The sequence below is a fragment of the Felis catus genome, chromosome F1 (genome assembly GCF_018350175.1).
Source record: "Felis catus isolate Fca126 chromosome F1, F.catus_Fca126_mat1.0, whole genome shotgun sequence".
Lineage (NCBI taxonomy): Eukaryota > Metazoa > Chordata > Mammalia > Carnivora > Felidae > Felis > Felis catus.
This window is the reverse complement of record NC_058384.1, coordinates 68,507,428-68,533,965: the sequence shown is the minus strand read 5'-3', so window position 1 is coordinate 68,533,965 and position 26,538 is coordinate 68,507,428. Positions and strand designations below refer to the sequence as shown.

The 26,538-nt window shown below is 56.1% G+C and overlaps 1 protein-coding gene across 1 annotated transcript in view; it reads left to right on the top strand.

The window, feature by feature from the left end:
• The first annotated feature begins 10,736 nt into the window (after positions 1–10,736).
• The window catches only part of IL6R (interleukin 6 receptor), a 45,278-nt gene continuing 29,476 nt past the window's right edge, over positions 10,737–26,538 (top strand). Inside the window, exons 1-2 of the mRNA XM_023248073.2 lie at positions 10,737–11,427; positions 26,105–26,356. Of these exons, the coding sequence (XP_023103841.2) occupies positions 11,343–11,427; positions 26,105–26,356 (337 nt within the window). The 5' untranslated portion in view covers positions 10,737–11,342. The remainder of the gene's footprint in view (positions 11,428–26,104; positions 26,357–26,538) is intronic.

The following is a 26,538-nucleotide window of genomic DNA, read 5'->3' as shown; positions in this document are numbered from 1 at the left end:
CACACACACACACTCTAAATAAATAAATAAATAAATAAGAAAGATAAAAAGAAAGCAGTCATTGAAAAAAACGTGATTGTGTACACAGAAACCCCCAAAGAATCTATACATTATTAACATTAATAAATGAGGAAGATTATGGATACAAGATCAAATAAAAGATTGATTGTATTTGTGTATACAATTAACAGAGGTTCTTTTATTTATTTATTTATTTATTTATTTATTTATTTATTTAAAAAAATTTTTTTATGTTTTTATTTATATTTGAGACAGAGAGTGACAGAGCATGAGCAGGGAAGGGGCAGAGAGAGAGGGAGACACAGGATCCGAAGCAGGCTCCAGGCTCTGAGCTGTCAGCACAGAGCCTGATGAGGGGCTCGAACTCACAGACTGTGAGATACATGACCTGAGCCGAAGTCGGACGCTTAACCAACGGAGCCACCCAGGTGCCCCAACAGAGGTTCTTTTAAATAAATAGTGCTAGGGGGCGCCTGGGTGGCTCCGTCGGTTAAGTGTCGGACTTCAGCTCAGGTCATGATCTCACCACTCGTGAGTGAGTTCGAGCCCCACGTCGGGCTCTGTGCTGACAGCTCAGAGCTTGGAGCCTCCTTTGGATTCTGTGACTCTCTCTCTCTCTCTCTCTGTCCCTCCCCTCCTCATGCTCAGCCTCTCTCTGTCTCTCAAAAAATGAATAAACGTGGGGCGCCTGGGTGGCGCAGTTGGTTAAGCGTCCGACTTCAGCTCAGGTCACGATCTCACGGTCCGTGAGTTCGAGCCCCGCGTTGGGCTCTGGGCTGATGGCTCAGAGCCTGGAGCCTGTTTCCGATTCTGTGTCTCCCTCTCTCTCTGCCCCTCTCCCGTTCATGCTCTGTCTCTTTCTGTCCCAAAAATAAATAAACGTTGAAAAAATAAATAAATGAATAAACGTTAAAAAAATAAAAAAATAAAAAAAATAAATAGTGCTAGATATGGAAACAATACGTGTTAACCCTTACCTCACACCACATACAAAGCACTAATTCAAAATGAATCATGGGCCAAAACAGAAAAGATAGGACAATAAAACTTCTAGAAGAAAACAATGACTTCTTTTATGGCCTTGAGGTGGAGAGAAATTCCTTAAACAGGGCACAAAAAATATTAACCATAAAACTAAAATATCAATAAACTATAAATTTTATTAAAATGGAGAGCTTCCGTTTACCAAAATATTACTAATAAGAGAGTGAAAGTACATTCTCACCCGGCAAAACATTTGCATCACACACATCCGACAAGACCACTTACATCAGGCCGCGTAAAGAACTACGAATAAACAAGAAAAGAGAAAAATAATCCAATTTTAAAACACGCATGAGACCTGAGTGGCCATTTCCAGAGAAGGTGACACCCGAAGGACTAACAGACATACACACCATGTTCAACAACAGAATGGGAATTACAGCCACAACCAAGTCCTACTGCACGCGGACAAGAACGGCGCGCGCAGGGCAGGTGACATCCCGGCCGTGGGCCAGCGCAGGCTGTAACCGCAACTCTTGTGTCTCGCCGACAGGATTCTCAGCCGGAAAACCGCAGTATCTCCTACGACCAGCTAAAGCCAAATGCGTGCCCGCCCGCTGACCAGAGGCCCCGCTCCGGGTGAGGGGAGTGTGTGCGTATAAATCCATCAAAGACACAGGTACGAGACCGTTCGCGGCAACTTTATTCCCGACAGCAAGAAAGGCAGAAAAGCCCAGTGTCCACGTGTCTACCAATAGACTAGGGAACCAATCGCACGTTCGCCAGGTAAGACGCTACACGGCAATGAGAACGGACTCATGAACGCGACCGGCGACACGGATCAACCTCACGGTCGTCAGGTTGAACAGAGTAAGCCAGACACAGAAGGCAGCATTCTGTACGATTTCACCGATGAGGGCGAGGCAGACCCAATCAGCAGTCATTCTCAAAGTAGCGGTTACTCCTGTGGGGGCTGGGGCTGGGCAAGAAGCTTCTGGGATGTCTGCAATATCTAACCTCGATCTGGGTGGGGCTCCCACGGATGTACTGCTCTGTAAAGATTCACTGAGCTGCACACTTAAGTCTGGTGTGCTTTGTGACTATGTGTGTTTCCGTAAAGGTATTTTAGAAAGAAAAATGCGATATATGACAGGCTTCCAAGACAAATACCTGGAAATAACTCCGAGAAGTGAACTGCCATGTAACCGCCACGGGAAGCCTCCCCTGTGCCCTGCTGCAGACACTGCCCGCCACTCCCCCAAAGGAGACCCCTGTCCTCACCCCGCCCCCCCACCCCCGACGCCACACGCCCGTTCGGCCGGTGTTTGCATTTTATACAAATTGAATCGTGTATGGTGCACAGTTTTGCGTCTGGCTTCTTTTCTATTCAGGAGAGCCATCCATCGTGTGCTATTAAAAGACGCGGCGGCCCGAGGAGGCTTGAGGACCGGGGTTGGCTGACCCCGGGCTGGAGTCGGCAAGGTCTAAACTGCGGCGGGCGGGCTTCAGCGCGGCCGTTTGTGGGTGTCCTTGGGGTGGCGGTGACTCCAGGGGCCCGGCTCCTCCTGGGGCCACATCACTTCCCAGGCCTCACGACTGCACTCAGCCTTCCAGAGCAAGGGACAGGAGGGGTCTCCCGGGCTGTGCATCCTGTCTGTGTTCAGACCGAAGCACGTGGTCTCCCCAGGGAGGTGCTGTGCGTGTGCGTGTGCGTGTGCGTGTGCGTGAGGTGCGGAGCGTTCTGAGTGCGGGGCCCAGGGAAACCACCCCACACACATCGCCTGGGTGTTGGAGAACACGGTTCGCTGTGGCTGCAGCCCAGGCAGGCAGTGGAGGGAGAGCGGCCAGGGACGAGGTGGTTGAAGGTAGGGCGGACCCTTTGCTCGCCCAAGGCGCTCAGCTTCGTCCTGAGAATAAGCCAGAGCCCTGGGGGTGTTAAGTGGGAGAGTTTGTCCCACCCAGCTCAGTAGCTTTCCGGGTCCTTCTTGCCCTCCTGCCCTTTCCTGTGGCTCAGAGGTGACGGGAGGTCAACTTCCAGTTTGTTTTTTCTCAAGTGAACCTAGAGTCTTCCCTCCCCTCCCCGCCCCCCCTCCCCCACCTCCGGGTGGGGGTGGCCTTGCAGGAAGGGGACAGGGCGTGGTGCCTGGAGGCAGAAGTGTGCATCTTTGATTTTTTAACTCGGGACTCTGAGGGCTGAAGACAGGGGAGTGGGGAGGGAAAGGAAGGTGCTGGAAAGTCCCCAGGAGCCCCAGGGCTAAGCGTGTCTGGAGGCGAGAGCCAGGAGGAAATGGTGGGCTGTGTGCAGACTGCAGACCCACGGGCACCGCACCGCAGACCCAGGCCTGTGCACCCTCCACCCTCTCCCAGGTGGCCCTGGGGGGCTCCGCTGCTCTTTCCCTCCCGTGGATCCCACAGGCCTCTTCTGTTCCCCTGTCACAGGCCACATGTCTGTGTCGGGCGCCAAACTCTCAGGGGTTCCTTTCAAACGTCTTTGTGCCCCCCCCAGCGTGACTCTGTGCCCCCCAGGGTGACTCTGTGCCTCCCCCAGGGTGACTCTGTGTCCCCCCCAGCGTGACTCTGTGTCCCCCCAGTGTGACTCTGTGTCCCCCCCAGGGTGACTCTGTGCCCCCCCAGGGTGACTCTGTGTCCCCCCCAGGGTGACGCTGTATCCCCCCCCAGTGTGACCCTGTGTCCCCCAGTGTGGCTTGCACTCTGGCTGGGTGTAGAATTCTGGCCCGGACGTGTTTCCCCGTCCAATTTGAGAGCTTTGCTCCGTGGGTGGCTTCTCCTCGTGCTGTTGAGAGCAAGTCGCTCTGCCTCCTGGGCGAGGGTCTGGGTCCAGCCCGAGGTCAGAATCCCTCAGGGATTGAAACGGGGCATTTTACTGTAGAGAAGCATCGGACTAGGACTAGGATGAAAGAAAGGTTCCAAGATGCGGACGGCTTCGTGGTCCCAGAGGGCTGAGAAGAGCCAGGGAAGGAAACATTTGGGAGGGGCCCTCCCCCAGGCAGGGGTTCAGAGCTCCCCGGAGGACGTGTGGTTGTGGTCCCGGGAAGGCCGAGAAGTTGGGTGGTTTGCTGGGCCGGAGCTGGGAGCAAGGCCCTCGGGACACAGGTGGCCGGGTGTATTGGAGGGGGGGGGGACGGTCTGGGAAGGGCTGCAGCTTTGGGACGATGCGGGGCGGGGCAGGGGCAGAGCACCCCAGCGCGTCCTTGACGTGGGGCGTGGGGCGCCGCTGCCGGAACCGCAGGAAAAGCCCCTTCCCCCCTCCCCCCATGCCCCTCAGCGCCTTGACCTGGAAAGCCTAGCATGCGCTCACAGTGAGGCAGAAATGCTGGCAGAATCCGGGATGCCATCACTGAGGAGGCATTAAAAGCTGTGCGGCAGGACCTTGTCAAGGGGCACATGGGTCCTTTGTGGTGATTATTTTCTCTGTCTCTGAGTTTGCAGTCATTCCTTGTCCTGCTTGGTGGGTATCTAGACTCGTCCCTTGCGAGGGGCTCTCACCTGGTTCTTTGGGCCCAGCAGAAACTCGGGTCCCTGAGTTCCCAGAAATCCTCTTGAATGACTAATTATTTCTTTTCCTCTCTTTTCTCCTCTCTGATTATTCAAGTAGTGTACTTCCTGGACTGTTTCTCTACGTTTCTTATCATTTCTTCATTTCTTTGGGTTTTCTTGTTGTATTTTCTGGGACATTTCTTGATCTTTCAACACTTCCATTTATATTTATATTTTTCTCACCTCAACTTTTTTATTTCTGTTGCCATGTTTTTAAAATTTTTAAGTAATGTTCATTTATTTAAGAGACAGAGACAGAGCGCAGAGTGTGAACGGGGGAGGGTCAGAGAGAGAGGGAGACACAGAATCTGAGGCAGGTTCCAGGCTCTGAGCTGTCAGCACAGAGCCCGATGCGGGGCTCCAACTCACAAACCGTGAGATCATGACCTGAGCCAAAGTCAGACGCTCAACCGACTGAGCCCCCAGGCGTCTTGTTGTGCTGCTTAAAATTTTTTTTTTTTAATTTATACATCTCTTTATACGTATGTTTGTTATATAATTTATTACAATCCATAACAGATTTACTGTAAGGAATCGGCTCGCGGGCTTCGGGGAGCTGACAAGTGCTGAGATTTGCAGGCCAAGTTGGCTGTTGGCCCAGGAGAGCCAGCGGTGTAGTTCTGTCCAGATCGGAAGGCCTGAGACTCAGAAGGCCAGCAGGCCGGAGACCCAGGGAGAGCTGATGACGTTCTCATTCAAGCCCAAAGGCAGGGAAAAGTCCGGTTTGAAGGCCACCCGGCAGGAAGAATTCTCTCTTGCCGTTTATTACGAATAATGAATGCTACTATGAGCACGGGTGTACAAGTATGTGTTGAGTCCCTGCTCTCACTTCTTTTGGGTTCTAATGGTATTTCTGTGTTTAATTTCCGAGGAACTTCCAGCCTTTTCCACAGAGGCTGCGCCATTTCACGTGCCCCCAGCAACGCGCAAGGGTCCCCGGCTGGTTAGTGGCACAGCTGGATTTGAACTCAGGCAGTTGGGCTCTGGAATCGGCTCGCACGTGCGTGTGGGCGCAGACACCGCGGTGCGTGCAGGACACTGGCCGTGGGAAGGGGACTGTTCCTCGCGCCTCCGTCCGCGGAGCCTCCGAGTGTAAAGCAGCCCCCGCGGGGAAGTGCAGAAACGAACGGCGGGTCCGAGTTCACAGCAGCTTCCAGGAGAGGGGACACGGGGCCGACAGGCCCCAGGGGACTCGAGATCACTGTTGGTGTCGGCAGCAAACCTGGCTGGAGCTGTCAGGTAGGCTGGTAAATTGTCCTGGGATCCAGAACACTGTTAAACCCATGAGCTGGAAGGGGCCTCCCAGGGCATCTCGTGGCCAAATTCTAGTTCGACCTGTTCAATTTACAGGGGATACAATGGGCTGTGATTAAAGACATCCAGAGAGTCTCCTGCCTGGCAAGAATGTGTTTTGGGAAGAGTACATGTTTACACACACTTAACAAACACTCAGGGGCGCCTGGGTGGCTCAGTCGGTTAAGCATCTGACTTCAGCTCAGGCCATGATCTCATGGTTCGTGAGTTCGAGCCCCGCATCGGACTCGGTGCTGACAGCTCAGAGCCTGGAGCCTGTTTCAGATTCTGTGTCTCCCTCTCTGCCCTCTCCTGCTCACGCTCTGTCTCTTTCTTTTTCAAAAACAAACATTAAAAAAAAAAATACTCATCTAGAACTTACCATGTGTTAAACATTGTTACAAACATTTTACATATGCTAATTTAATTTTCATAAGAATCTTAAGAAGTTACTTCTATTTCCCCCGTTTTACAGATGGACACACTGAAGCACAGTGACATCAAGTCACTTGTCTTCGGACAAAGAGCTACTAAGTGGCAGAGTGGAATTTAGACCCAGGCAGTCTGGTTTCAGAGTCCGTGTAGACAGAATTACACTGTATATTGCATGTAGGAAATCTGCTGTCTAAAGGAATGTCACATCACACCCTTAAAATGAGATGAGTCACCTCCCCTGCTCTCCAGCTCACATGCATCAATTTTGTATATCTGCATTTTCAAGCTCCTAATTTGTTTAACCTTAAAATAGTGAAGCTTTTTTTTAAGTTGGTAAAATATACATAATGGAATATTTACCACGTTAAAATATATAATTTTTACGTTTGTCATTTTCTTACAAGAGAAGAAACATTTGCAAGGTAGTAGACACATACTGAATTAGGGGCGCCTGGGTGGCTCAGTCGGTTAAGCATCCGACTTTGGCTCAGGTCATGATCTCAGGGTTCATAAGTTTGAGACCCACATCCGGCTCTGTGCTGATAGTGTGGAGTCTGCGTGGGACCGTCTCTCCCTCTCTCTCTGTCCCTCTCCTGCTCACACTATTTCAAAAAAAAAAAAAAGAAGAAGAAGAAGACATACACTGTATTCCATTACCCCACTACAGTTAATTCAGGGGAACACAGGTTAGGAGATAGTGTGCTGGTATTTATTTATTTTTGGAAAAAAAAAGGTTGAGGGGTGCCTGGCTGGCTCCGTTGGTAGAGCATGTGACTCTTAATCTCAGGGTGGTGAGTTCAAGCCCCATGTTGGGCATGTAGCCTATTAAAAAAAAAGAAAAAGTACTGGGGTGCCTGGGTAGCTCAGTCAGTTGAATGTCAGACTCTTGATTTCAGTTCAGGTCATGATCTCATGGTTTGTGAGTTTGAGCCCCATGTCGGGCTTTGTGCTAGCAGTTTGGAGCCTGCTTGGGATTCTCTCTCTCTCTCTCTCTCTCTCTCTCTCTGTCTCTCTCTCTGTCTCTCAAAATAAATAAATAAACTAAAAAAAAAGTATTAAAAACAGAAACAAAGGTTGAGTTCATTTTAGTAGAGATAATTTTCAAGCAAATGAAGTAACTTTAGTTCATGCCCATTGGATTTCTGACACAGCTGCCATGAGTCAATGGTGTTGTGTTCTTCAAACACCAGGACCCCAGGTTTGGGCTCCCAGGGGCGGCAACTATGCTTCAGCCCTTGTTTTTCTGGAGCGACCTTGGCCAGTTAGCAGTAAGATCGCACCTTCTTTTTGAGCAATGGAATCAGGACGTGCTTTTTTTCTTTTTTTTTAATGTTTATATATTTTGAGAGCGAGAGACAGGCAGAGAGAGAGAGGCAGAGAGAGCAAAGAACGGGAGGGGCAGAGAGAGAGGGAGACACAGAATCTGAAGCAGGCTCCAGACTCTGAGCTGTCAGCGCAAAGCCTGAACCCACAAGGGGCTCGAACACAGGAATCTCGAGATCATGACCTGAGCCGATCCAGGCGCCCCATGACATGCTTTATCTGTGCATCACGGTGCTTCTGCTCATGGACTAGTGGGTCTTCTTTTTAAAAAGTTGGCCAAGAGTTGGGACGCCTGGGTGGCTCAGTCGGTTGAGCGTCCAACCCTTGGTTTCGGCTCAGGTCAGGATTTCATGGTTTGTGAGTTCGAGCCCTGCATCGGGCCCCACTCTGACAGTGAGGGGCTTACTTGGGATTCTGTCTCTACCTGTCTCTCTGCCCCTTCCCCACTCACCCTCTCTGTCTCTCTCTCTCAAAATAAATAAACTTGAAAAAAATTAAAAACAAACAAAAAAAAAGTTGGCCAAGAGTATATGCCATGAAAATTAGGAATGATCTAGAAAAATGAACCTTCAGTAACACAAAGGGAGTCCTAAAAACATTAGAAAAGTGTTTTTAAATCCTTGAACAGAGAATACTCTTCCACAGTTGCATGAGATGCTGTCACAATTACAGTGATTTCTGGATGCCACATGCTACAAATCTGCCGCAAGGCCACAGGTTCATTTTAAAAGGATGTAACTGAGAAGTCAGATAGAAGAGGGGTGGGCGTGGACTTCCCAGCCCTCCGGGTGCCCCTCCCCCCACCCCCACCCCCAACGCGCCACCAGCCCGGAAGCTCCGTCTGAACCACGTTTAAGTGCACAGTCCAGCGTGCACACTCACACTGCTGTGCGGCCATCACCACCACCCGTGTCTAAAACGCTTTTCATTTTGCAAAAGTAAAGCCCCACGCACATCCCACAGTAATGCCGGTCTTGTTTCCAGCCTCTGGCGGCCACCGCCGGACTCTGTCGCTATGAGTTCACCACTCCGGCTTCTTTATGCAAGCGAAGTCATTTAGTGTTTGTCCTGTGTCTGACTTATTTCTCTCAGCATAATGTCTTCAAAGTTCATTCATGTTCGAGCGTGTGTCAGAACTGCCTCCCTTTTTAAGACTGAATAATATTCGCTTGTATAGAGATCGCGGATTTTGTTTATCCGGTCATCCGTGGCTGGGCACTTGGGTTGTTTCCACCGCTTGGCCATTGTGAACAATCCTGCCATGAACATGGGCGCAAATATCTGTTCAAGTCCCTGCTTTCAAGTCTTTTGTATGTAAGCCCCAAATCACGAGCTTAGGTCATATGATAAGTCTATATTTAATTTTAACTATGTTGCTTCTGAACGGTTACAAAATCCCGACATTCTGTAGATGTTACCAGAAGGGGAGATGTTATAACCCCCTTGTGACAACGGTGCGAGATGTTATAACCCCCTTGTGACAACGGTGCTAGAAATCCCTTCTCTGGGGGTAAACTCAGCTGGCGAGTCAGCAGAAGGCAGAACTCTGCTGCAGGTGGTGCGTGGGGTGAACCAGACCGGGGATGCCGCACCCCCTGATGGTGAAAGTGGACAGGTGTCCCCAGGAAGGCTGAGGGCACCGGGCCCTGTCTGGGGCTTGACTCTAGGGGGTGCCACTGGCCTGGGACACTGAGTTCTGCTGATCAGAGGGACCCTGTATGATACCTCAGCTGGCCACACAGCTTCCTCCCAGGCTGACAAGAAAGGGAGGGGAAGGTTTCGGGGAAATAAAGGGCACTTTCTGGCAGTTATTGATGTGTTAGGGCCAGAGGCCAGAGGAGGGGTCTGCTTGTCAGCCCAACCCACCCAGCACTTAGGGTCATAGCCTCTATAGGTGACAGAGAACAAAGGGTATTGTTTGAACTCTCCCAGTCAACGCTTCGGCCCAAGGCTGAGGGGTGGGGGTGGGGCAATTGAAAAGAGAAAACACACCCTCTTTGAGTTAGGGTCTAGGGGTCTTGACTGGCCGGCCCCTTTGGGGAACCATCCTACCTCTTGAGGCCCAAGGGAGGAGGAACAGACGTGAATGAGTACCTTTTGGATTCAAAACAATCCGTGTATTTATTCTGGGAGGTCTCTAATGGAGCCCTGTTGGTGGCAAACTTTAAGAGGTTAGCTTCCAGGTCCAAGGTGAGAGGGGGCTGGCAGGCAGGAAGCGTCTGATAAAAGTGATCCAGCCCTTAGCTTCCCTGGGGAGACAAAGGGTGACTGACTGCAGGAACACGCCCTGGTTGGGGACAGGGGGCTGGGGGCCCAAAAAAAGGGCATCCCCAGTGCCAGCTCCTACTCTTCCACTGTCCCCAGCCTGCCTATCCTGGAGTGCCTGCGTGTGACGGAGTGTCCTTGTCCTGTGTCCGTGGCTCCCTCCTGGTGAGAGCCGGTCCTGCAGATGGGTGGTTCCCACAGAGAGACCTAGATGCATGGGGTCTGGCAGGTTGCATTTCAGGAGCTCTGTCCCTTCCTGTCAGATTCTATCCACTTGGGAGCTCCTGTCAGCACAGGCCCATTCCAGCTGTCCCATGACCTTGATTTGGGTTAGGACCAGCCTGAAGCCCAAAGCGGAAACGCACATTCTAATTAGCATGTTGTTGCTGGTTGTCCAGAAACTTCTCAGCCTAGACCTTATTTCAGGATTTCCACCCCCACCCACCCCCCTCAAGCTGAGCTCTGAGGCCACCCTGGCAGCTTCAGGCTCCCTGGGGAAAACTGGTGGGGCCTTTCAAGAGCTCTTTGCGGTTGCTCCTGAAAGTCAAGTACCAGTTTCCGTCAGATCAGGAGGGCGGATGTGCAGGTTCTGACATCTCTGATCACCTATGGCCCAGACCTGTCCAGATGTGCAGACATCATCTGGGATCTTCACAATCTCCCTGACCAGGCTAGCCGCTCTTATCTGTGTCTGACGGATGAGGAAAATGAAAACCCAGAGTGGGAACAGCAGTGGCAGAAACAGTAGGGGGAGGTCTGCCCGGGCCGGGGGCTGCTGTGCTTGCCTCCAAAGCCGGGACTGCACGCTCGGGGCGGGAGGGGCCAGTAAGAGAATGCAGGGTTCGGTTGCCCAAGCCTCATCCCAGATCCGTCAAATCGGAATCTCTGAGGGTGGTTATGAGGGCTCCCCAGGTGATTCCAAGGGGGCCACCCGGGGCGTGAAACGGCATCACCGGCACGCTCAGTCCCTTCGCCTCGTCCAGGTGTTCCTTTCACGGCAAAGTCCCGGTCCCGGTCTCCTCACCAAAAGTCGAAACCGCGCGCGACAGGGGGCCCTGGGGAGGTTGGGGCGGCGCCCGCGGCCCAGGCGAGGCGCCCGCGGCCCAGGCGAGGCGCCCGCGGCCCAGGTGCGGCGCTCGCGGCCGGAAGCGGCTCCCCGACGGGCGGCGCGCGCGCTCGGCTTTCGCAACAGCGCCCCGGGCCGGCGGGGACGCTCCCGCTCCCGCTCCGCCAGGGCTTTCCTTCGCGGCCGGCACGGTCGGCGGCTGAGTCATGTGCGAGCGGGAAGTCACGCTGCCGCGGAGCCCGGGCCGGGAGAGCGCGGGGACCCGGGGGACGGCGGCCGCGCTCGGGGCCTGAGCCCGCCCCACCGCGCGCCCCGCCCCGCCCCGCCCCGCCGCCCGGCCGCCCGGCCGCCCGGCCCCGCCGCCCCGGGACCTCGGCGCGTCAGCCGCGGAGGAAGCATGCTGGCCCTGCGCTGCGCGCTGCTCACCGCCCTGCTGGCCGCGCCAGGGGCCGCCCTGACCCCCGGGGGCTGTCCCGCGCCGGGTAAGGTCTTCGCGCGCACCTGGAGGGCGGGGGCGGCCGGCGGGGGGAGGGGGGCGGCACCCCTCTTCCGTGGCCGCCGACTTGGCGTGTGGTCGGGGGGCCGCGTCTCGAACCTCCTTCTCTGCGCCCCCGGGGGTCTTGACGCGGGGTGGGGGGCGGCGCAGGCCCAGGGGGGCGCATTCCCGCGGGGGCGGCCGGGGCACCGGCGCCGCTCTCGGCGTTGGCTTTGGGGGCCGCGTCGCTGGCCCTTCCCCCTCCGCCTCGGTCCCGGGTGCACGCGTGTGTGTGTGTGTGTGTGTGTGTGTGTGTGTGTGTGTGTGTGTGTGTGTGTCACAACCCCGACTGCGAGGGGGCTGGCACTTCTCGCGGCCCCCGAGAATTTAAGAATTTAACCCCGGTGGGGAGGTTGGCCCGGGAGGGGAGTCGGGAGCCTTGGGGCTGGCGCACGCTGGGCTCCCTGGCCAGAGGACAGGAGGGGCGGGGCAGAGGGCAGCGGACACTTTTGCTCCTGTTGACTGTAATCGGCCCCTGGCAGCCAAGCCCGTCCATGGGTTCTGGCCACGCGCCCAGTTGTGTCCGGGCTCTCCGGCCACCGCTTCTCCAGAGACTTCTTTTCGGGTATGGGGGCCTCTTTGAGGAGCGGCTTGCAGGTTTCTGGGAGCAGGTGGGTCCTGTCTTGGGCAGACATCCTCAGCCCAGCCGTCTCTCTGCTGGGAGAGGGGACTCCAGAAGCTATAGGGGGGTGAGCGCTTTGCTTTCTGGACGGCGGTGCCCCTTGTGCTGCACAGAGGAGAATGGAGGGGCCCCCCTTCTCAGCACACACTGGGAACCCCTGCAGGTGGCAGCCACTGCTGACCGAGGCTTCAGGTACCTTCCACATGTGTTCTTGTTGTCTGCTGGATCTGAAATATACTTGGTTCCTGGGGTTCCTGGGTGGCTCAGTCGGTTAAGCATCTGACTGGGGATCGGGTCATGATCTCATGGTTTGTGAGTTCGAGCCTTGCGTCCAGCTCTGTGCTGACAGCTCGGAGCCGGGAGCCTGCTTTGGATTCTGTGTCTCCTTCTGTCTCTACTCCTCCCCCACTTGTGCTCTCTCTCTGTCTCTCAAAAATAACTAAATGTAAATATATATTTACATATATATATACACGTGTATATACATATATGTATGTATATACATGTTACACGTGTACGTGCATATACATATATATACTCGTATGCATATATACATATACATACGTGTATATGTATACACGTATATATATACATATACATACGTGTATATATATACGTATATATACACACACACACACACACACACACACATATATATATATATATATATATATATATATGATATACTTCGACCCAAAGCGGACACAGGCTCAGAGAGGCTGGGATGGGATACGGTCAGGCCCTTGGTGGAGGCGGGCCCGAGATTCCCAACAGTAGAGCTAGTCCTCTGCCTGAGCTGATCTGAGAGCCCTGCCTGCTGGCTGAGGACGGGGGCAGGAGGGGCAAGGGAAGGGAAGTGAGGCCTGGGCTTGTCCGCTGTGGTGCCAGAGGTGTGCCAGGCAGGGTTGAGGCCACACTCTCCCCCCACCCCCGGGAGGGAGCAAGGTTCCCCGGCCTGCCTGCGTCTGGCTCCTCACACCACACCCCAGGGCACCTGCCCTGGGAAGCTTCCTGCTGCGGTTCCTGTGCCCTCTGGCTCCTAAGTGGCCTGGCCGCTGGGCATTGCAAAGGGCCGCCCACTGCAGTCAGTCTCTATCCCCTGGTGCTCCAGAGGGACGGGCGAGGTGGTCTCCAGGCCTGGGCGGCCCACGAAAGGCAGAACTGAGAATTGGGGGAGGAAGTGAAAGCGCAGCTCAGAAGGAAAATGCCGAGAAGTAGAAAATACCCAGCTCTCCTCCCACACCCACACAGCCCGCGAGCGGGAGAGGAGACATAAAGACACTGTACAGGAAGCGCACAGCAGATGGCTGAGAAGCGCTGGCTTTGGGGAAGTGAGGGGGCAGCAGAGGCTGGAGGGAGCTGAGTTAGAGGGGGAACCCCGCTGCTTCTCCAGGCTGCGGCTCTTGTAGCCAGGAGGCGTGCTTCCCCCGCCAGCCAGCGCTGCCCGCGAGCCTGAGCCCGGAGCCCGCAGGACCGCTCAGGTGAACCTGGGGCCCAGACAGGCGGGGACTCAGGTGTTGGGCGTGGAAGGCCTGGACACGGGTGACTCAGGTTCCTTCCGCCTTCTGCAGAGCGAGCTGGCACACAAAACAAGCACGTACAACTTGAGGTCTCTCAAAAGTCCTTTCTCAACTGCTGAACTCCCCTTTAGGGCGCCTTCTTCCTGCCCCCGGTGTCCCCCTGTTCCCAGCCTCACCCTGAATCAGTATTTCTCAGAAGGGTAGCACTGGGGCTGGTTGCATCAGAATTGGGGTGTGTGTGTGTGTGTGTGTGTGTGTGTACGCACGTGTGTGCACGCGCGTTGGCCAAGTCCCGTTCCCCACCCTAGATTTATTGAAGAGAAGTATCTGGAAGTGAGGCTCGGGAAGAGTCCTTTCCAACCCATACTGTTTGTGAGTCGTGGGTCTGAGGATGACCCACGGAAGGGTGTGCTTGAGGAGCTGAAGCCAGGCTTCTAGTTGCCAGAAATCTCTCCTGCTTTCCCTCTGCCCTTGTTTATTCGTCGCAGCAGACGCTGAGTCCGCGTAAAGCCCTGTGGGGCCTGTGTGGGACCAGCTACCCAGACTCCACCCTAAAAGGAGCTTGAAAATGGCCAAATGTAAATCCCAGAGAGAGGCTGAGAAAATCCAGCTGCCTAAAGGCCTTTGGTACCAACTTCCCAAAGACAGATTGTCTGGGGTGGGGGAGGGTGCAGAGAGGAAGCTCCTTGAGGGGCGAGGGGACCCCAGGCAGCAGGTGCAGGTGGGTAAACCAAACTGGGAGCAGCCCGGGGCGGGGAGCTCACTGCTGTAGATATGCACCCCCTTCCCCTCTCCCCTCCTTCCCCTGTCCTGCAGCCACTTACCAGGTGTGTCTATTTATATTTACATCAGTGACACCAAAGCTGTCTGGGGGCTCAGTTGGTTGAGCTGAGTATCTGACTTAGGCTCAGGTCATGATCTCGAAGTTCGTGGGTTTGAACCCTGTGTCGGGCTCTGTGCTGACAGCTGGGAGCCTGGAGCCTGCTTCAGATTCTGTGTCTCCCTCTCTCTCTGCCCCTCCCCTGCTCACGCTCTGTCCCTCTCTCTTTCAAAAATAAATAAACATAAAAAAAAAACTAAATGAATTAATTACAATGGAGTCTAGTTAAAAATGTAGTTCCTTGGGGTGCCTGGGTGGCTCAGTCAGTTGAGTGTCCGACTCTTTTTTTGGTTCTTTTTGTTTCTGTTTTTGCCAACTCTTGATTTGGGCTCAGGTCATGATCCCAGGGTCCTGGGACCAAGCTCCACTCTCTCTCTCCCTGTGCTCCTCTCCCCGCTCGTGTGTGTGCTTGCTTCCCCTCCCCCCCACCAAAAAAACAAAAAACAAAAACAAGATAACACACACAATGTAGTTCCTTTGTTGGACTAGCTACGTGTCAGGTGCTCTGTGGTACCTGTGAGTAGTGGCTGACGTCTTGCACACAGCACGTCCATCACGGCAGAAAGTTCTGTGGGACGTGCTGCTGCTGTAGAGCACGAAACAGTTTCTTCCGGACCCTTTCTGCTGCTTCTTCCTTTACCCCTCTCTGGACCTTCTCTTCGCCTGAACATGGCCCATCGTCACCGGTGATGGTTCAGGTGTGGGGACAGATCTCTGCCCAGTCCTGCCGTGTAGAGATGATGTGAGTTTGTGTGAGTGAATTTGCCTCTTGGAGACTCACTGTTCTCATCTAGAAAATAGAAATCATTGTACCAGCTAAGCGAGTGGTTGTAAAGAGGAAAGAAAATATTATGCAGAGTGTATAGAACAGTCCATGATGCAGAGCAGGTGCTGAACAATATATAGCTAATAATCCACACATTTGAGAAAAGTAGTTTTAAAGCTTTTAAAAAATGTTTACTTACTTTGAGAGCGGAGGAGGGGCAGAGAGAGAGAATCCCAAGCAGGCTCTGAACTGTCAGCGCAGAGCCCGACCTGGGGCTGATCTCATGAACCGTGAGATCACGACCTGAGCCGAACGAAACCAGGCGTCAGATGCTCAGCCGACTGAGCCCCCCAGGCGCCCCTTGAAAAAGTATTTTGAGCTCCTCGTCTGTTCCAGCTGCTGCTCTCAGAATTGTGGATGCTAAAATGAGCAAAACAGACAAAAATCCTGGCTCACTGGGGCTTCATCCTACGGAGATGTGAGCTTGATACATAATGTGATGGTTACTAGGGCCAAGGAGGAAGAGTAAGAGGGGGTTGGAACTGTGTGTAGATATAGGGGCCTATAGCGTGGACCTTTCTGAGGGAAGGCCAGGCAAGTTCTCACGGAGAGGATGATATTTGGATGAGGGCCTGAAGGGAATACGAAAGCATTCAGGGATCCCTTAGACACCGGTTTGGCAGGGAAAGTCCGTCCTCTTTAGCGCTGTGATGCTCTCTGATCCTGAGGGCCTGGAGCAGAGGGCTCCCTGGGGACACTAGCTGGACAGGAAGTGCTAAATGTCGCATCATTAACTGCCATGTGGCAGGAGTCTTTAGAAGAGAACCTGGAGGCCTGGAGTCATAGAGGAAGGCTTTTAGCTCTCAGACCCCCCTCCCCCCCCCCCCCCCCCGCCCCCACCAAGCCCCAGGAGCTTCCTGTGGATGATTAACCTGTGTGCTTTGCTCTCTGGGCTCGAGATCCAGAGAGGTCCGCAGCCCCGGGCAGGGCCAGGTGGTGCCAGGTGGTGCCGGGTCCAGGCTTGACGTCTCTGCCCCTAGCAGGCCCCCCGCTCTCACCTGCCCTCTGCTGGCTCTGCTCTGGGGCCCCAAGGCCCTGCGTCCAGGCTGCCTCCCCCGCACCTGCTCTCGGTTTCCCTCCGGCTCCCAAGTCCCCTTCCTGAGAAGCATCCTTCGGTCTCTCCTCCGAATGTGTTACAGTAACGGTTACACAGAGAGGTGTGCGCAGTTCCACCCCTCACGGCAGCCGAAGGCGCTGGACCCCGGGGTTGGACCCCTGGCGCACGTGGGGTGGGCCGTGGGACGGCACGTTTCGTTGGAGGGGAGACCCGGAGGTCGGTTTTGGACGCGCTGGAATGGAGACGTCTATCGGACAACCGATGACGGACGCCGATGAGATGGGATGCGGGAACCTGCGGTTTGGGAACGAGGACCGGGCTCGAGGTGTGAATGTGGGAGTCTCTAAGAGACGTGTCCTACCCAGCCTTGAGAGTGGCCGGCCTCACGCGGGGCGAGTGTGGCTGGAGAGGAGAGGCCCGGCCGAGCGTGTGAGGCTGGCAGAGGAGGGGACCCAGGAGGTGAGAGCAGTGAGGTCAGGGGCAGCCAGGAGAGTTGGAGGCCCCGTGAGGACGGCTGGGCCAGTAGTGCGCTTGGGTGGAGGCGGAAAGCCTGGAGTGGATTCATGAGCGGACGGGAGTGGGGAAACAGCACCGCGGGCGTAGGCTCCTCTTGTGAGGAGGTTAGCTGTAAAGGGGGTGAAGAAATGGAGTGTGCCTTAGCCGGACGAGTGGGATCCAGCAAAAGGATTTCTAGAAAGATGACCGGACCGTCTGCCCGCTTGCATGCTCACGGGAGTGAGGCGGCACAGACCAAAAGTGGACAGAGGTGAGAGGCTGCTGAAGCAGTATCCTTGAGTGGGTGGGAGGAAATAGGGCTCAGAGAGGTTCGCAGCCTGCCCGAGCTCACACAGCAGGGAAGTGGCAGGCGAGACTCCGAACCCTGCTCTTGGCACTAAATCGTGTGTGTGGCCGATTCCACCCCCGCCGGCCCCCGAAGTTCAAGGATGCCAAGGTCACCTTCTCTTCACAGCATCCTCGTCAGAGACTCAGCAACACCATGCCGTGGGTGTGGCGGAGACAGCGCGCTGTGGCCCAGAGGGAGGGTCCTGTTGCCTCCTCTCACTGACTGAACCGTGCTCAGCGCCCCCTCCCTCGTGGGCGTCCGCATCACTTTCTCCCACGCCGTTGCAAGCGTGGTCTCCCGAAGCGAGCTCTCCCGAAGAGAGGCAGCTGGTCTGCGTGGGGCCGGTGGTCCAGGCCTTCTGCTGCTGCCCACTCGGGGCAGGGCACCTGAAGCCGAGGCGGACGAGACTTCTCACCCGGAAGTGGGGCTTGATGGGTGTCACTGGCCCTGAGAGCGCACCCGGCGGGAGGAGGGGAGGCCACAGCAGGACTTTGCTGCGGAAGAGGGGAGAGACGCTCGGGCAGCGGGTGTAGCACTTACGACTGCTTGCGTTTCTGGAGAGATCAGGTGCATCTGGAAAATAGCGCTGAGGTTCTCACCGCAGTCGTCTAGTGTAATCCTCGACGCGGCCTTTGAAGGAGGTGTTCTTATGTTTCCATTTTATGGAGAGGCTAAGAGGAGGCTCACGGCTGTGAGTGACGGCCGGGGCTGGGGCTTGGCCCCGGAGCCCGCACCCAGCGGACTAGGAGAGAGTTCAGACAAAGAACTTGCTCGCGAATGTTGCGGTGTTTCATTGTGTGGATCTGCCGGGTCCCTCTCACAGGCCCCTGCTTACGGCCGGCCTCGCTGTGCTGCTGTCTGCAGGGCTGCAGGGGACGAGCCCCGCCCCTCCTGGTGCAGGCGTGTGGGGACACGCAGGGCAGACTCCTCGCGGGGTGAACGCGGGTCCCGGGGCGTGTGCGTTTGTAATTCTGAGAGAGGACAGCAGCTACCCCCAGCAGCGAGGGGAGAACGGCTGTGACCCCTGCACCTTTGCCAAGTGTGTTACTGAGCTGGTTGCTCCGTGGAAAATGGTGTCTGTGTGGAATTAATTCGCGTTCACTTTATCTGAGTGAGACTGTGCAGGTGTTTTCATGTTTTTTTTTTTAATTTTTTTTCAACGTTTTTATTTATTTTTGGGACAGAGAGAGACAGAGCATGAACGGGGGAGGGGCAGAGAGAGAGGGAGACACAGAATCGGAAACAGGCTCCAGGCTCCGAGCCATCAGCCCAGAGCCTGACGCGGGGCTCGAACTCACGGACCGCGAGATCGTGACCTGGCTAAAGTCGGACGCTTAACCGACTGCGCCACCCAGGCGCCCCGGTGTTTTCATGTTTGACAGACGTCTGCCTCGTCTCTTTCTATGGACTGTGTGTTCGCGTTCATTGGGCTGTGGGTCTTTTATTGTTTATGGGAACTCTTCATGTGTTAAGGACTTTATGATGTGAGTTATGAATATTTTTCTCCAGTTTGTCATTTGTCTTTTGACTTTTTGGGGGGAGATGGTGTTTGCTGTGCAGATTATTTTTACTGTAGTTAGATTTATCAATCTCTTTTACGATGTCTAGGTTTTGTGTCCTACTTTAAAAAATTTTTTTAATGTTTATTTTTGAGAGAGAGACAGAGTGTGAGTGGGGGAGGGGCAGAGAGAGAGGGAGATGCAGAATCCAAAGCAGCCGTCAGCACAGAGCCCGGCACGGGGCTCGAACTCAGGAACTGTGAGGTCATGACCTGAGCTGAAGAGCTGAGCTCAAGTCAGACGCTCAACCGACTGAGCCATCCAGTGCCCCATGAACTACTTTTTAAAAATTGTGGTAGGGGTGCCTGGGTGGTGCAGTCGGCTAAGCGTCCGACATCAGCCAGGTCACGATCTCGCGGTCCGGGAGTTTGAGCCCCGCGTCAGGCTCTGGGCTGATGGCTCAGAGCCTGGAGCCTGCTTCAGATTCTGTGTCTCCCTCTCTCTCTGCCCCTCCCCCGTTTATGCTCTGTCTCTCTCTGTCCCCAAAAAATAAACGTTGAAAAAAAAAATAAAAAATAAATAAAAAAATAAAAATAAATAAATAAATAAAAATTGTGGTAAAGTACACATAAAATTTGGGGCGCCTGGGTGGCTCAATCGGTTAAGCGTCCGACTTCAGCTCAGGTCACGATCTCGCGGTCGGTGAGTTCGAGCCCCGCGTCGGGCTCTGGGCTGATGGCTCAGAGCCTGGAGCCTGTTTCCGATTCTGTGTCTCCCTCTCTCTCTGACCGTCCCCCGTTCATGCTCTGTCTCTCTCTATCTCAAAAATAAATAAACGTTAAAAAAAATTAAAATTATAAAAAAAAGTACACATAAAATTTATCATTTTAGCCATTTTATTTTTTAAAGTTTATTTATTTATTTTGATAGAGAGAGTGTGAGCCGGGGAGAGGGAGAGAGAGAGAATCCTAAGCAGACTCTGTGCTGTCAGTGCAGAGCCCCACGTGAGGCTCCATCGCATGACCATGAGATCATGACCTGAGCCAAAATCAAGAGCTGGAGTCTTAACCAACTGAGGCACCCAGGTGCCCCTCATCTTAGCCATTTTAAAGTGTGCAGTTCGTTAGTGCAGACTAAGCTGTTTGGGTTGTTATTTCTGAACCATTTCTAGTCTTTTTCATGCTTCAGTCCGTTAGTGCCAGTGCCTGCTGCTCTCACAACTGTGGCTTGCAGGTGTGGTGGGCTGATTCCCATCCCCTCCCTCCACTTGCTCAGAATCGTTCTGGCTGCGCTTGAACTCTAGAATCCGTGTGTCCAGTCCAAAACATTCCTCTTGGTATTTTTATTAGGGTCACGTGGAGTTTGGAGATGGGTGTAGGGAGCACTGCCATTCACGATGCCGCGTCCTCCTGTCTCAGCACATGGCGGGGCTGGGGGGCCGGGGTCCTTCCTGGCTTTGCGGCTGCCTGCTGCCGGTTCGGAGCCGCCTCCTTCTTGGGGACACGGGGCGAGCTGGACCGATGGCTGTGGCTCACAGGTGCATGTGCGTGCAGGCGTGTGTGTGTGCGTGCAGGTGCGTGGTGCGTGTGCACGCCCGCGTGGGGAGGGGTCGTAGGCCCGGGCTCAGGCAGCGGTGGGACCTTGGGAGCTGACTTGGGGCCTTCATTAGAATGTGCATGGCCGTGCCTCACGCACAGACCGGCGTGCTCAGCGTAAACCTGCAGCTTGGTGAATTGTCACAGATGGCGTGCCCCTGCGGTTGCCCCTCAGATGAGGAGCAGACACGACCAGGCCACCCCCCCCCCCATGCTGTGGTGCCTCAAACCGTTAGTTCCACAGGTCTAGAGTGGAGGGCGGTGGGCAGTGTTTGGGGGGCGCCTGGTGGTGCCATCCGCGAGCTGGCCGAGTTCGGAGACAGGACTGGCTGTGCTCCGGGCCGGCCGAGGGGTGGACACGACCAGGGGGGGCGGAGGGCAGGGTCTAGTCCCCCCCAAGCTGCTGCCGTCCATGGGCACCTGGCCCCAGTTGGCCTGAGGGGCGGCCCTTCCGTATCTTTTCCTCTAATTGGGTGCTAATCTCTGAGAGGTGACCGGGCCAGACCTGGGCGGGGCCAGCACATTCCCTCCGAGGCCGCCGGGGCAGGGTCCTGGGCTTGTCTCTGGAGGACTTGGTCCGGGTGCTGGTCCGCGGGCCAGGCATCCAGCAGCACCTTTGTGTGGGTCCTGAGGAGCCTCCTCTCCCCGCGCAGGGCGTGGTCACAGTGCAGAGCCAAGGTACACAGGGCTCTGCCAGATACAAGGCAAATACAAGCAGGTACAGCACCGCAAACGAGAGAGAGGAGGGGTGCGGCCGCGGGCAGGGGAAGAGGTGGGGTGGGGGGCTGAGCTAGAGAAGGTGGCTGGCCTCTCCCTGCGTCCCGGGGAGTTTAGGCCTGTGAGTGGGTGCCCTGTGAGAGCAGGAGTGTGTGTGTGTGTGTGTGTGTGTGTGTGTGTGTGTGTGTGTGCGCGTGTGTGGAGGGTCTCACAAGCTGCTGCCCCGGGGGACGGTCAGGGTGCTTGGCCCCTGACTCCTGTAAGAGCCCTGCACCCACTACTCCGGTGGGGGGCTCTGCCGAGGGGGCCTGCTGCCCTCAGGTCCCTCTCACCCAGGGCTCCCCTCCACCAGCCTCCGTGATGGGTGGAAAGGCACGGGAAGAGTGGGGAGAGACGGTTGGCAGGCAGCCCGGAGAAGGGGGAGCCGGCGGGGGGGGCCCAGAGAGGCCCCTGCCCGGAGGAGAGAGACACGTGGCCAGATACCTGGAGTCGATGCAGACTACTGCCCTCGATAGCTGTGCGAATTGGGCAAGTTCCTGAACTTCCCTGAACTTGTGTCACCTCAGCCGTGATATGGGACGGGCTTTGCCTTCCCAGCGAGGTGATCGCGAGGAGCAGCGGGCTCGTGGGTGAGCCGCTGAGCTCACGATCGGTGGTGAGCGTTACGATTGTCACGTGGAGACCAGGACGTGTGTTCCAGCTGGTAGACGGAGAGCGCTGGGGACGTCTTCTGGGCTCCCCGGGACCGAATTCCGCTTCTGGACACAGGTACCCACGTTCCTCTGGAGGCTTCGCAGCAGCCACTCTCTTCCAGTTCAAGGCCTTTATTGCCGAGAAGGGACCTGGTTTCTCCGTGACCCCTTCTGAGACCCTGGGCCTCTGCAGCCGGAGAGGCTGGAGTCCGTCCTGTGGTGCCAGCCGGCTGGTCAGCCAGACCCGAGTCCCTGCTCAGAAAGCAGGGGTGGGATTCGCAGGCGTGCACTAAGCCTGGGTCCTCCGCGGCCGTGCGCTGGGGAGCCGGTTCACCGCTTGCGTAAGTGGGGCGGGGAAGCAAGCCTGTTTTTGCTGGCAAGAGCGGCCGCGAGCTGCAACAGAGTTGAGAAATTTATCTCCGTGGGCATGTTTTTCTGATTATTGACATTTGCAAGTTTACTTGAGGAGGGAAAAAAAAGTAGAAAAACAGCAAAGCTGTTTCGGTTTCTGGCACCTGACCTTAGGTCTGGAATGGGGCTCCTCCCCGCTTCCCGGAGCTGTGCCGTAGAGCCCCCCCCCCCCACAAGGGGGCTCCAGTGCCCCGGGGAGTGGGCTTGCGTGGGGCTATAGGGCCTCGGCTCTCTTCCTCTTGAGGAAGGGGAGGCAGGGAGGCTGTGGACCCCCTCCCTTAGGGCTTCGCGGGGAGAAGACAAGCGTCTGTCTAAGGGCACAGGGGTCCGGCTACATCCCTGTCCAAAGCAAAGTCATCAGCTATTAAATAATAAATCTGTCAATTGTGTGTTTTCAAGCTGAGGCAGATAATAGACGTGCTTCCTGACCTCCGAGAGCTGACGACCCCACGTGGCAAGATGCCGGAGGCAGGAGTGGGGGCAGCAGAGAGGGACCTTCAGACTTCACAGACAGAGACTGGGGCTTGGCCTGGGGCCTGTGAATCGTTGATGAGACCGGGGATGGGCTCGGGCCTCCTGTCCCCTCCACGCCGGGCTGCCCCCGTCGGCGGCCCACAAGTGCCTGGCATTCGGGGAGGAGATGTTGGAGCTTGTTTTGGGGAGAGGACACTCTTCAGATCTTGGGCCCCGGTGACGTCTTATGGCCTCTGCGGGACCCTTTCCTTCACAGGAAGCTGGGGAGCAGGGTGCCGTCGTGCGTCTGACACTAGCCATGGGAAGAAGGAAGAAAGCTCCCGGCCCTGGACTGCCCGCCTCCCCTCCCCTGACTCTGTGGCGCGTCCTGGTGGAGCCGGAGGGGAGGGGGGGACAGCTGGTTTGTTCTCCAGGTGATTGGAGGATACACAGAAGGAAAGACAGGGCTGGCTCCCGTCAGGGGCTGGGGCTGGAGTCTCCTGCTCTTCTGGCTTCTGTCTCGGCCCCTGAGGACCCCAGCTGCTGCCCTCTGTGGCCTTTCTGTTTGGTGCCTTTTCCAGCTGTTGAGTCCTGATGGGATGCCCCTCCCTGCGGCTCCACTGGTCAGACCCCCCCCCCACTCAGTGTCCCCTCCCTGGATCCCTCCACACGTCCTGATGTTTATGTCAGGGCGGCCTGTATTACAGGCCGTTGTAGGTTCCCTGCAGGGTTTTGTGTGGGGTTCGAGGATGGCAGTGTGGACAAAGAGGAGGCTTGGTGCATAGTAGGTGTTTGCTGTGAGTGCTCCCTGAGCACTTCTGGCCTGGCACAGGACGGGCACAACCATCCTGAGTTCTTCAGGAGGGCAGTCCCTGGCCCCACACAGCTGGCAGGTGCTACAGGGGTGCTGCCTGTTCGGTGTCGGTGCGCAGGGTCAGCTCCGCCTGGCGCCCCTTCGCCGGGGGGCGGGGGGAGCGACTGAACAAGAAGGGACTCTCGGGGGCACTCTGCTCACCCGCTGTGTCTCCTTCCTTTGGCCCTTCCCTCTCCGGGAGACTTGCTTCGGGAGGGGGGGTTCCTGGCTGCTCCAGGGAGCAGACAAACAGAGGCACACGGGGAGGGACCATGACCTTGAGTGGCCCAGGGGATGGGGCCAGCGGGGCTGAGGGCCCCAGGGCGGTGAGGGAGCACAGGGCCCGAGGGCCGGGGAACGCACTCTCCCCCACCTGAAGGAGCCCACTGTCACCCTTTCCTGTCCCCTGTCCCCTTGTTCCCTGCCCCACCTTCCCTCCTCCTGAGGCTGAATGACTTGGACAGACCCAGGCTACGTTTGCTTCTTTGTCTTAAGCACCTGCACACGTTCATTCTGAGAGTGACGCGGCTCGTAGAAAATCCCCAAAGTACAGGAAGACGGGAGGAGATCACTCTAGTCTCAGCCTCTGGAGGGCTGGGCAGACGTGGCAGGAGGCCAGGGGCCCCGAGGCTCCCGCTCGGCTACGCGGTGCCACGGCCCGGCTCAGAGCCTCGTCAGGCGTGGGCCGAGTGGGTGGCTGGGTTGGCTTCAGCATGTTTGTTTCCTGTCGGTCTTTCTTGTCTGTCTGTCCGTCCAGTGCGTACTGCTTTCAGAAGCATAGTTAACACAGTGCTGTTCACAGGTTCTGCAAGAAATGTACCTCGCACAGTTTTTTTTTCAGTAGGCTCTGCCCAGCGTGGGGCTTGAACCCTCGGCCTTGAGATCAAGAGTCGCAGGCTGTACCTACTGAGCCAGCCACGTGCCCCTAGAAGAGCCATCTTTTGAAGAAGGACTGGAACAAGCAATAGTTGCCAATAGCTGGTTTATGATTAATCACCCTCATTAAAAAAAAAAAAAACAAAAAAAAAAAACCAGTGACTCAGTTTTAAAGATTCAGAAAACCATTACTCAAGCTCCTTGTCAGAGGGAGGCCCTCACGCTGCTCCCAGAGCTCTGTTTTTGTGGACGAGAAGAAAAGCCTATTTATTTGCTATTTCTCTGAGCTGGCCAGTGCTTTGCCATTGTTAGAGCGAGCGGGGAAGGAACAGCCTGTCGTTCAGGCTGGTCCCACACGCGGCAGGAGCTTCCGTGGGCGGGGTGGGGGGAGGTGACCCCCAGAGCCGGCAAGTGCAGAAGGGGGCTCCCTCCGGCTCCACAGCGTCTCCGGGTTGTGCCAGGCTCCCCGCTGCCCAGCGTGGGGCTTCCCGGGGCACGTGGGAACCCAGCACCGGGGGGGGGGGCAGGGGGGTGCTTTCCGTGCGGAGCCCCTGTGCCCGAGGGTGCCTCGCAGGCACCCTACATTAAGCGTTTAGTAAGCACCTGCCAAGTTCTTTGATGAGTGCTAGCGGGAGCTCACCGTCTCGCAGTCATGGTTGGGGATGGGGACAGTGTCCTGTGAAGGTGCCAGTGAAAGCGTGAGCCCTTGACCTCCACCTGGACCCGCACGCGGCCCCCTGTCTGTAGGGTGCTGTAAGCACCACGCACACCAGCAGGCAGTCCGCGTGGCAGGGTCTCGTCCTCCTTCCCACAGTGCTGGCGATTTGTGCGTGAGCTTGACGTCCGTGTGAAGTTTTATCCCCAGAGCCGCGTTGTCGGTGGAAAACGGAAAAGTAGCACTGTGGATGTGGTGATGAAAAGTGTTGAGTGGTAAAAATAAAATCTTAAAAATAAAAAAATGAACTTGGCTGCCTGGTTGGAGCATGTGACCCTTGATCTCAGGGCCATGAGTTCAAGCCCCACTTTGGTGTAGAGATTACTTAAAAATGAAGTAAGTCTTAAAAAAAAAAGTGTTGGGTGGGTCTGGTCTTCTAAGCATAACCTCATTCGGGCGCACGTGCAAGTCATCATGTGGACCGGACATGCCCATCAGGGGACCTTCGGCTTAAACACACTGGACTGTGTGTTCAGTCCTGAAGCAAAAGGACACGTGTGACACGTCCGAGTACCTCTCGGGGGGAGTCTTGGGCAAATGACCCAGCGCTGCACGTGAGAAAGTCGAGAGCCACGCTGCGACATAGAAAACCCTGGAAAGGACCTGCCGCCCTCAGTGTGGGATGGGAGATAGCGTGAGGGAGACAGCAGCCGGGGGGGGGGGGGGGGGGGGGGGGCTAGTCCAGCTGGGGGCTGAGGGACGGCCTCAGGGAGGGGATAGTCAGGCTGAGACCTGACACAGGAAGTCGCGCGGGGAGTGTTGGGGGGGGGGGGGACCAGGAGGCAGAAGTCCCTGTGCGCCCGGCCTCACGCTGGGGACTCACACCGGGACAACACCAAGCCTTGATGGGTTTTCTAATCGAAGGAGTCGGGGGCCGGGGCGGCTTCGGAGGGTGGGGGGGTGGGAGGCCGTTGCCCTAATCAGGCCGAGGTAGCTGTGGCCCGGGGGGCCGGCCGGCGGGCGGTCTCAACAGGTGGGCAGTTCTGACTCCTGTGGCTTCTCGGGTCAGAAGCAGAGTCCTTCCTGGTTGCTGTGGGCTTACGGGGTGTCCTCTCTGTCCCCAGAGGTGCTGAGTGATGTGGTGACCGCCCGGCCTGGGGCCAACGTGACCCTGACCTGCCCGGGCGAGGAGCCTGGAGACAGTGCCACGATTCACTGGCTGCTGAGGAATCGGGTCCCAGGCTCACAGCAGGAACGGGGTGCTGGCGTGGGAGGGAGGCTTCTTCTGAGGTCGGTGCAGCTCAGCGACTCTGGAAACTACTCCTGTTACCGCGACGACGGCAGCCTGGCTGGAACCGTGCCTTTGCTGGTGGAAGGTCAGTTGTGTGCTCAGAGCGCCCCAGCTGTCCCTTCCAACTGCTGTTATTTCTTTGGCCCGACACCTACAGGGGAAGACCCACTGACATCTGCCAGCAGTGAGACTGGAGGAGGCTCCTCGTGGGTGGGGGCGCGTGGCTGACAGGGACCCCACCCTGCTGCCCGAGGCCGGGTTGACAGC